The sequence below is a fragment of the Carassius gibelio genome, chromosome A24 (assembly GCF_023724105.1).
Source record: "Carassius gibelio isolate Cgi1373 ecotype wild population from Czech Republic chromosome A24, carGib1.2-hapl.c, whole genome shotgun sequence".
Lineage (NCBI taxonomy): Eukaryota > Metazoa > Chordata > Actinopteri > Cypriniformes > Cyprinidae > Carassius > Carassius gibelio.
In genome coordinates this window covers 910473-921893 of record NC_068394.1, presented here as the reverse complement: position 1 = coordinate 921893, position 11421 = coordinate 910473, and the positions used below count along the sequence as shown (strand labels likewise).

Here is an 11421-nt window from a genome sequence, read left to right as displayed (position 1 = left end):
AGGACGAAGGCTTGGCTCATGAATATTAACTAAGCAACGTGACGCCTACGCTCTGATTGGTCAGCCTTGCCGAGAAGGCCTAGCTCATGAATATTAAATCACTTGCGTGACTGGACGATCCCGGAAGGTTGGCGAGGAACGTCATCGCGGTCTAATTAATATTCAGGAGGCGTGGTCTGGCCGTAGTAGGGTTGGGAATTTCGCCGCAGGGAAACCCGGATGTTGAAACACAAAGAGAGAAATGCAAAGCTTTTGAGTCCATATGCTCATACTACACTATTTACACAAATACACACACAGCACGACTGTTTTACAGACAACACTGCGGTATTCTGTGCAAATATGAATAGGAAAGTACTTCGTTTTTACTAAAACTGGCTTTATTTTTGTTATGCAGTGTGTTGTTTGTTATTTATTTGATTTAGAGGTGACCCTCATTGATTGATTCACCTGAATATTAGTTACTGAGACTAACTCCTAAACTAAGATTGAATTTCTTTTGGAAGCTGGTCAAGAATAAAGAATTAATCAGGTCTATTAAAGGGACAGTGCACACAAAAATAAAAATACTGTCATTTGAACAATCCTCAAATTGTTCCGAACCTGTATGATTTTCTGTCTTCTGCTGAACACACACACACACACACACACACAAACACACAAACAAACAAACAAAAAAACACCATTAATGGTAGCCATTGACTTCCATAGTATAAGGAACATACTATGGGAGTTAATGGCTTTTGAAATTTTGTATTAAATCATTAAAATATTTTATATGCATATATAAATTCAATTTAAAAAGAGAAATCAAATACAAAGAAAAATATCATAAACCATAAATATATATATATATATATATATATATATATATATATATATATATATATATATATATATATATATATATATATATATATATATATACATACATACATACATACATACATATATATATATATATATATATATATATATATATATATATATATATATATATATATATATATATATATATATGTGTGTGTGTATATATAAATAAAGCAGCTAAATCTGTAGCTATTATTTAAAATTTATGGAGAATATACCATTTAAGGATAATAATCTCAAACTGTAAATTTTGTATGAAAAAAAGTGTATGAAATAACAAGCAAACTTGTCTGATTATCAAACAAACAACAATTTGTTTTTAAACTCCATAAATAAAACTGTAAAGGACCTAAAAGTTTAAATAAAGACTTTTTCAATGTCTTTGAATGTCTTTGAGTCTCTTATACTCACCAAGTCTGCGTTTATTTGATTAAAATACAGTAGAATTAATCAAATAAAATCATTAATTTAAAATAGCTAAAAAATAATATTGTGAAAAATGTTTTCTATTTGAATGTATTTCCATCAGGTTATTATAGTTAACTAAATTTAAAAGCATACAAAAATGTAAGTTGAAATAAAATCAAAGTTAAATGAAATCATATAAAATATTAAACATATTTTGTTGCAATTATTTACCAACACATCAATTCACAAACACACACACACACACACACATATGTATATTTATGTGTGTGTGTGTGTGTGTGTGTATCAAGTTTCTGAAGGATTATTTTAACCAGAACTAGAACAATTTATTGTAGTTATTAGTAATAACATTACAAAACTGTGGCTCTCAAAGCCAATATTAAATAATCAGAAATTAGATTTGTTTCTCTGTCATAAATGTATGAGACAAAACATTAGTTTTTTCTATTAAGTTAAGAAGCTATCAAGTAAGCAAAGAAAGTCCAATTTCTTTGTAAAAATTAGTTTTATCAGGCTGTTTTGCAGCTTTAATGAATTATGTGTCAAAATATATTCCAGGTAATTACTGCTGACAGCACACTGAATCACTGTAACAAACACAGAGCGATTGTTTTGATAATTATATTGTTGTGAAGAACCAGATCCTCGTCTCACAGCGAAGAAGAAGAAAAAGACAAACCTCAGGTATTTAATATGAGCAGAAACACTAAGCACTGTAAATATAACTGCTTTCTGAATGTGTTTCATAAATCTGAGGAGTTTTTAGAGCTTGTACAGACGGTTATTTCTCAGACTGACAGCAGTGCAGTGCTTTTAAAACCACAGCAGACAGCTGAGATCGAGAGACCAGAGACGCTCCAGAACTAAGCAGCTCTGCCAAACAGCACTTAACCCAATAACTAATACGACAACCTGAGCAGAGTCATTACGACCGGCTCATGATTCAACACCAACACTGCATCGCCTCACGCACGCACGCACACACACACACACACACACACGTACACACACACACACCAACACTGCATCACCTCACGCACACACACACACACACGTACACACACACACACCAACACTGCATCACCTCACGCACACACACACACACACACACGTACACACACACACACCAACACTGCATCACCTCACGCACACACACACACACACACACGTACACACACACACACCAACACTGCATCGCCTCACGCACGCACACACACACGTACACACACACACACCAACACTGCATCACCTCACGCACACACACACACGTACACACACACACACCAACACTGCATCACCTCACGCACGCACACACACACACACACACGTACACACACACACACACACACACACCAACACTGCATCACCTCACGCACGCACACACACACACGTACACACACACACACCAACACTGCATCGCTCACAAACACACACACGTACAAAAATGTTACTAGAAATTAAATAAATGATGACTGCCATGATGACTTTAACTAAAATAAAAAAATATAAAAATGGAAAAAAAAACTTACAAAAGAACAGACATTTTTAAAAGGACAAAAAAAACATTCACACAGAAAGCAGCTGTTTAAAATGTAAAATATTTGCTAATTTTTACTTTATTTTATAAAACAAACTCAACCTTGGCATGGATTTTCTTAAAAAGCCAAACTTTTTAAGTTTAAGTTTTGAGCTTTTATTTAAAATGAACATGAAATGCATTCACAATCCAATGCATCTGCTTCTGTGACATTGTTATTACTGAAGCATGATATTTAATGAGAAGAAATGCAAGATGGGATTTCTTTCTTGATTACATGACCTGGTCAGACACAGATGACAGCTGTATGTCAGGTGGTTAGATGTGCTGAAAAATAAGAGAGAAATGCTGTCTTATTTTCAGACTTTTAATCACTTTTCATGCTATAGATGACTCTTACTGTCTTTCTGAAATCAAAGCTGCTTTCTTAATTAGTCTGGGTTGTAAGTTTTGGTTGATTCGACCCGTCAGTCGTGTCGATGGAGGCGGCTGTTTCCTCTTCAAGGGCACTAAATCACTGAATGAGACGCTGCTCGGGTTAATGGAATCCGGCCTGTTAATAACTCCTGAAAGCCGAATAAAAACAGGTGTAAAACTAGTTTCCATGATGACGGGGACCTGCAGCGATTCTGGACTTAAAGTGACTTCAAACAGCAGCAATATCAAATGCAAATAACTGTTTTCAAAATTGCAAATAAATAATCCAAACATTAATATGTAACTGATTAATCCCATAAAAATCCTTAAAAAATGAGAATATTCCAACAGCAAATGACATAATTGGCAAATGACATAATTGTTGCTTTAAATGTGGCTAAACAACTAACTGATATATTTTTTTTCTTTTGCATAGACTAAAACACTTTGTTGGCATTAATGGAAGTGCATTAGCATGGTTTAAATCATACTGATATGACCGCCATCAGTTCGTAGCAATGAATGAAGATGTATCATATCAATCACAAGTGCAGTATGGAGTACCTCAAGGCTCAGTACTAGGGCCGCTACTCTTCATGCTTTATATGTTACCCTTGGGAGATATCATCAGGAAACATGGTGTTAGCTTTCACTGTTATGCTGATGATACTCAGCTCTATATTTTTTCACGGCTTGGCAAAACATACCAATTTGGAAAACTAACAGAATGCTAAGTCTAGATAAATAACTGGATGACGAGTAATTTCTTAATTTCCTATGCTCTCAATGTCAAATGCAGAAATGTTAATCCATGCATTTATGACCTCAAGGTTAGATTATTGTAATGCTGTATTGGGTGGTTGTTCTGCACACTCCAGCTATTCCAGCAGCAGCTAGAGTTCTTACTAGAACCAGGAATTATAACCATATTAGCCTGGTCCTGTCAACAGTGCACTGGCTCCCTATTAAACATTGTATAGATTTAAAAATCCTGCTAATAATTAAATGCATGACAAGAAAAAAATGTGAAACCAGAACACAAGAAAATTAAATGCTGAAAAGGGCCAGAGCTACAGAATTTGAATAATGAAAATGATATTTTGACTGTGAACATTTGAAGAGTAATTCCACTGATAAAACACAGAAGCACATTGTCACTCAGCATGACTCTCTCTCTTTCTCTTTCTCTCTCTCTCTCTCTCTCTCTCTCTCACACACACACACAAACACACACACACACACTGATCTTACTGTGTTTATTAGGATTTATCACACACATTTATTCAGATTCATGTTAATTCAATGACAGAAGTTCAGTTGCAGTATTAATGATATAATGAATAGAAAAGAAGAGACTCTACCCTGTAAAATTCAATAGTATATCTTATTTAGCTATAATTAATTAGTTTTACTTAATTGTTATACTTAATAGGTTTTATTAAATTACAGCTAATTTTGTGAATAAAGTTGAATAAAACAAATTACTTACTGCTTTGAGTGTTGCTTACTTAAAGGCGTCATGTGATGCGATTTCAATTTTTCGTTTCTCTTTAGAGTGTTACAAGCTCTTGGTGCATAATGAAGATCTGTAAAGTTGCAAAGACTAAAATCTCAAATCCAAAGAGATATTCTTTATCAAAGTTAAGACTCAACCACACCCTCCTAAATGGCTCGTTCTAACACAACCCACAACCCACATCCCAACGTCACTATGTGGGAAGATTTGCATTAAACATCCCAAATGTTCCTGCAAAGAAAGAAGGCGTAACTTGTATTATCTCTGTTGCCGCCTGCACCATGTTGTGGAGTCACTACTTTGTTTGGACTTCCAAAAGAGGACACGACTAGAAATCAGTGGTTAAGTTGTATTTCAACACTTTTCCAGAACAGTCCAACCCAAATATTCATATGTCTGCAGCGCATTTTACGGAAGACGAGGACGGTTCCCTGAACCAGTAGCCTGCAATGCATCTGTGGCACAAGGGTTGTTTCTATAAAGTTGGGCAGTTCACACTAATACAATAAAGTAACAAACTGTCTCCAATATTTTTTTCCATGTCATGCTACAGTTTTACAGACTATGAGACATTCACACTTCCCATAAAGGACTGGGAATATTTTGTATTGCAAACATGATACTTGCTTTTGATTGAAGTCACCATCATTGTGATTAGTGTTCCCTTTGGTTGGCCACTTGGAACTTTAAGAATATTATTGTAATCATCTTCCTATTCATACAGTGATGCTACATGAAATCAGTTATTTGGTTTCACACAAATAAAAATAATAAATATTTTGTTTTAAATAGGTGTTCTAACGTTTACACTTTAAAAAATTTAAATATTGTAACATTTGTCATGAACACCTTGATAAACTTTTAAATAGGATAATGTAATCTATCAATTATCTTCCAATCGACCCTGCTTCATTCATACACTGACTTTAGCATTCAGCAGCCAAAACACAACAATAGTAGCAATAACATTTTGTAAATTTTATTGTAACAATAACAATTTGTATCTTTGTTGATCTTTGTTTTGCTACTACTGACACAAAACAACAAATAAAATTGGCAACAAAAAAACTAAACAAAATGTAAAACAAATTGCATAATTTATTCATGCCACAATGAGTCAAGAATAAATATAAAATAAGGATTAAGTACTCTCTAAAGTTCTATCTTAGTTACTAGAACTCTTGTATAAGTGAATTATACTAAGCATGTGTCAGTAAACATAATATACATAATAACTTAATATTCCTATTTCACTTTGTTAGTTGGTTTACATGTTGTTGTTTTTTTTAAGTAAGCCTAAGTATTTCGACTTTAAAATGTATAACATCTCACTGTTCCAGATTTATCTTGCAGCTCAAATCATTATGTTTAGAATCTCTCATCAGTCTATTCTGATTCATCAACACAGTTTAACTGATGATGCTCTAGAAATCCCAAACCCAGGATAGAGCGTCTGAGTGAATGTGGTCTGGACTGTGTGGATGAGGCTCATTGTGTCAGAGACGCTGTAGAAGGACAGAGTTCCTGCTCTGTGATCCACAAACACTCCTATTCTCCTGCTGATGGACTCTACAGGGAGATCAGTCCTTATTAAATTGTGTATTAAATAGTATTTCGGAGGAATGCATTCCAAACTCCAGGACTCCTCATTATTTCCAAACTTACACTTATGACCCCGTCCCTTTCTGCTGATGCTCTTATATGACACTGCTATACGCACTCCACAATCACCTCTTCTCCACTCCAGCTCCCAGTAACAGCGTCCACACACACTCTCTCTACACAACACCTGACACACATCAAATCTGTCTGGATGATCAGGATACGGCTGATCTGTTCTACTGCCAGTAATCACTCTGTTGTTCTTAGACAGACGGAGGCGTTTATATGCTGTGTTCAGATCCAGAGTGAACTGACGGGAATCTGATGGAGATAAAACACATCAGAATCAGGAATTATGAATCGGTTTGATCTTTTCATGTTCAGTGTATCATCAGTGTCTCAGTACAGATGAACAGATATCAGTGTTAATCATCATTTACATCATCAGTTATAAAACTCTTCTTTCTCCTTCTACAAGTAGAACATGAACACATTCAGTGAGGTTTTCTGCTTGTTTTCTTACTGACTTACATTGTAGGAAGTCGTTCCTGGTTCTGGGAACAATGTTGGTGATTGTGACTGTGGAAATCAACAGACATGAACAGTGTGATTCTCATGATCCTCCATCCTTTCCTAAGACATTTCTAATATGATGTTCTTCATGATGATCAATTGGTTTCTGAGAGCAGATGAATCTCCAGGACTTTACCTCTGTCTGAGATCTTCTTGAGCTGCTCTTTGCAGAAATCCTCCAGTTTGTCTCTCAGCTGATGAACAGGTTCTCTCAGATCATCAGAAGAGAGAGAACTGAAGAGATCGTCATTTACATCTGTAGATTCAGGAGGTGCTGAGAGAGACGGGAAACTCTACAGAAAACAGAAATCAAACTCATGAGCTCCACACTTCACCCAGTAACCTGCAGAACATCAGAGTTGTGCGGCTCTTGTTGACTTGACTGATCTTTAGTAACTCACCTCAATCCAGCACTTTCACTGCATCAGCTTCATTCTTCTCATATATAACATTAGAGCTACAGATTCTAGAATTTGTCACTTACACTATATTTAAACTTTCTGGAAAATAGTTTGGATCAAAAACATCTCCTAAGAACATAAATCTATCAATGGAGTCTCACTGTAGGCTTGAGTAGATTTGTTTTAAAAAAACAAACAAACAAAAACAAAACACCTCACACCCTACCGTTAGGTTGACCATTATTTATAACTTTAGAGCAGATAGTGACACGTTTAAACTACACAAACATGACTCTGTATATTAGCATTAGCAAGGATCAAGGTGCGACAAATAATGCAGTTTTTGTTTTAGCATAAAATTCTGAATCAAGAAATCCTGGAGTGACTGAACAATGTTTCAGTGCTTTGAAACAAAAGCAGAACCTGACCATGTCTTAAAACCATAGTTCACCCAAAAATGAACACTTTCTGTTAATTTCCTCACCTTCAAGCACCTTCCTCGCCTATTTTTTTAGCTGAAACCTTGGTCTTTAGTGATTCATAAAATACAAGTTAGCGGTTTCCCATCTTTGATATTTAATTGTGATACTTAATATTCTAATTGTCTACATATTATATCATTGCATGATTATGTAAATTAACTAGTGAAGTGAACCAGTTCATTGAAATGAACTGTCTGAGAGAACTGGATTTCCAAGTTGCCTGAGGGTCTGGATTACTGGTAATAAAGTTCAGTTTCTTGTGCAGACAGATCGTTATGCTTCATAAGACCTCAGTATAGTGTCAGGAGCCACGAGTATTCATTTTGTGTTTCCCGATTTGCTTTTTTTTTAGTCTCAAGAAAGTGCAGCCAGACTTGCATTATATCTGTCACAATTTCTAGCTGGATTGCCCACTCCATCCCATCCCTTACCTTCACCTTCTCACCCCAGAGTCCTTTCCCAAAAACCCTAGGATAGGAACTGATTACAAACACAACTGATTACAGTTGTACTCAAGTAGAAGTGGCGTTGGCACAGTGGATAAGACACATGCCTTTGGTGTGAGAGACCCGGGTTTGAATCTTCTGTGAAACACCAATGTGTCCCTGAGCAAGACACTTAACCCCTAGTTGCGTTGGCTAAATGTAAATTCACACTCACACATTGCTAAGTCTGAATTAGCTCTTAAGAGGCAGTTCATTGTTTCCTTGCCTATGTATTTTTGTCGTTGGATTGTTCCCTGGTTTGTGATTGTTGGCTGCCTGTTCTGACCAATGCCTGTTATTTGGATTACTCTTTTGTCTTGCCGTGGGACATAGCTGTTTGGTGGTGTTTGACCCTGCCAGTTTAAGCTACGCCCTGTAATACAGCTTGTACCTGGATCCCTTATTCCATTGTCATGCCGCCCAATCACCAAGGAACACAGTTTCAGTTGAAAACTAATTATTTGTGACACCTTAAATTTTTGTCTGATATCCCTGTTTAACTGATTGCTAATATACAGCTTTAAAGACGTATACTTTGAAGATCACCTGATCCATATTTTAAAAAGTTGAAAAGTTTGTAAAATATTTAACTGTAAGTGGCGCTAGTGATGTTCGGCAGCTAAATATATCTTCCAGAACAGAGAGCTGATAGAAGATGATTATATAATAAGACACTCATGAAATGTTTCTCTGTGAGTCTCTGTCACAGCAGGATCTGCTCGAGTCCACTATGATCCTGTTCTTCTAGATGTGTGTTACCTGCAGGAACTGGATGTGATGTGTGTGTGAAAGCTGCTCCAGCTCAGCGTCTCTCCTCCTCAGATCATTGATCTCCTGCTCCAGTCGCTCCAGTCGTTCTTCAGCTCGACTCACTGCAGTCTTTTCCTGATCTCTGATCAGTCGTATCAGCTCAGAGCGGCTTCTCTCAATGGAGCGGATGAGCTCAGTAAAGATCCTCTCACTGTCCTCCACTGCTGTCTGTGCAGAGCGCTGTTAGGACACACAGTGATTCAGCTTCAGTGAGTCTGAACTGAGACGGAGACAAACTTCTCTTCTTCTCCAGACTCACCTTATGAGACGCCACAGTCTCTCTCAGCTGCTGGAGATCTTTCTCTCTCTGCTGGAACGTCTTCTGCGTCTCCTTCAGCTGCTTCTGCACGACAAATGGATGACAGTAAATATTACAGAAAACTATTGTCTCTAAATCATCATGTGGACAGATGTATCCTGTAAAAGTGGAACTGATAACCAATGGAGGTTCAAAGTCAAGCAATTGTACATGAATTGAAATGGAGATATAAGCTTGTTTCTCTTCATAAGTGTAAGCAGTAGAGTTAAATACCTGTTTCTCTGTCCTCTGTGCTGCGGCTGATACAGTGTTGTGGTTTTTATGCTCATATTTTGTACACAGCTCACAAATACATTGTTGGTCGGTAATACAGTACATTTCCAGATGTTTCTCATGTTTCTGGCAGATCATCTCCTGCAGTCGTCCAGTGGCTTCAATCACTTTGTGTGGTTTATGTGAATGAAGTTCCTCATGACGGTCAAAATGAGTTTGACAGTAAGATTCCTGACACATCAGACAGGACTTGACAGCTTTGTATTTTCTTCCAGTACAGACATCACACTGCACATCTCCAGCTCCAGCGTCACAGTCAGCAGGACGTTTCCTCTTGTTAAGTTTCTTCACCAGTTCAGCCAGCACAGTGTTTCCAGCTAAAACAGGTCTTGGACTGAAGGTCTCTCTGCACTGAGGACAGCTGTAGACTCTCATCTGATCTTCCTGATCCCAGCGGTCTGTAATACAGCTCTTACAGTAACTGTGTCCACACTGGATGGTCACTGGATCCTTCAGGAGATCCAGACACACTGGACACATGAGATCATCCTGAGAAAAGCTGGCTTCCGCCATTTTACTGCACAACACACGACAGCTCAACTACACTTTCACTTTCTCTTCCCCTTGAGTCATGTGTTTCCTGTTTCCTGGTAGTTTAAAATATGTCTAAAAGAAATACCCTAAACTCCCCATTCAAATAAAAAAAAAATTCCCCCCCTAATCATAATCATGCTACTGATGGTGATTTAATCTAACGATAACTTATCTCATATCATATCTAACCATGCAAATTATTATTATTTTTATACTTTGTTTTCAAATTGTTAACGTTAATAACATCAGTATAGCAAATTTATGTTCCTTAGAACTGGTTCTATTTGATCTTGTGTAATCCCGTGTATCAGTACCAGTTAAATTAGAAAATATTATTACAAGCATAACGTTGTGAATCGGGCTAAGGTAAGGAGATAGATTAGATTAGATTAGATTAGATTAGATTCAACTTTATTGTCACTGCACATGTAGGTACAAGGCAACGAAATGCAGTTAGCATCTAACCAGAAGTGCAATAAGCAGTAAGTACAGAATAAAGGTCTATAATATGTACAATAACTATACAGGTAAGTATTATGGACATAATTTACAGATATTAAATACTATAAGCACGATATACAGATAGGTGTACTATGAACATACTATACAGATGGACTATGTAAAAGTGTATGTACACTATAGGCAGAACTATGAACATAATTTACAGTATTGCAATGGACAGTAAAGTGCATAGAAAAAAATATTTCAGTGTGCAAATGGATTATACATTGTTCCTGGATGAACAGGCAGTAGTGCAAGTAATAACAAGTTACTTTTTGCTTGTGAATTAATAAAGAAATCAGAGTGTTGAAGAGGGGGAGGAGTCTATGTGTGGTGTGGGGGGTGTTGAGGGGTGTCAGAGGGCAGAGTTCAGCAAGGAGACAGCTTTAGGGAACAGCTTTAGCTGTTCCTGAATCTTGTGGTCCTTGTCCGGAGGCTCCTGAAACGCCTTCCGGAAAGGAGGAGGTTAAACAGTCCGTGGTCAGGGTGAGAGGAGTCCTTGAGAATGCTGCGAGCTCGACGTAGACAGCGTTTCCTCTGGATGTCCTCAAGAGCAGGAAGTGGTGTCCCTGTGATGCGCTGGGCGGTTTTCACCACCATCTGCAGTGCCTTGCGATCAGCCACTGAGCAGTTCCCATACCAGACTGTGATGCAACTGGTCAGGATGCTCTC

General features: G+C 37.1%; 1 protein-coding gene across 5 annotated transcripts in view; it reads right to left on the bottom strand.

Moving 5' to 3' along the window:
* Positions 1-5732: 5732 nt before the first annotated feature.
* Positions 5733-11421, bottom strand: part of LOC127946329 (tripartite motif-containing protein 16) — a 37301-nt gene continuing 31612 nt past the window's right edge. For 2 of the 5 annotated variants that reach the window (XM_052542837.1, XM_052542836.1), the window contains exons 3-6: positions 9072-9302; positions 7081-7237; positions 6903-6950; positions 5733-6692 (exon numbers count right to left, since the gene is read on the bottom strand). In XM_052542837.1, the coding sequence (XP_052398797.1) occupies positions 6169-6692; positions 6903-6950; positions 7081-7237; positions 9072-9302 (960 nt within the window). In that variant the 3' untranslated portion in view covers positions 5733-6168. Of the gene's footprint in view, positions 6693-6902; positions 6951-7080; positions 7238-9071; positions 9303-9381; positions 9466-9654; positions 10232-11421 lie in introns of all 5 variants that reach the window. The other 3 variants (XM_052542838.1, XM_052542839.1, XM_052542835.1) reach the window with 3 other exon arrangements.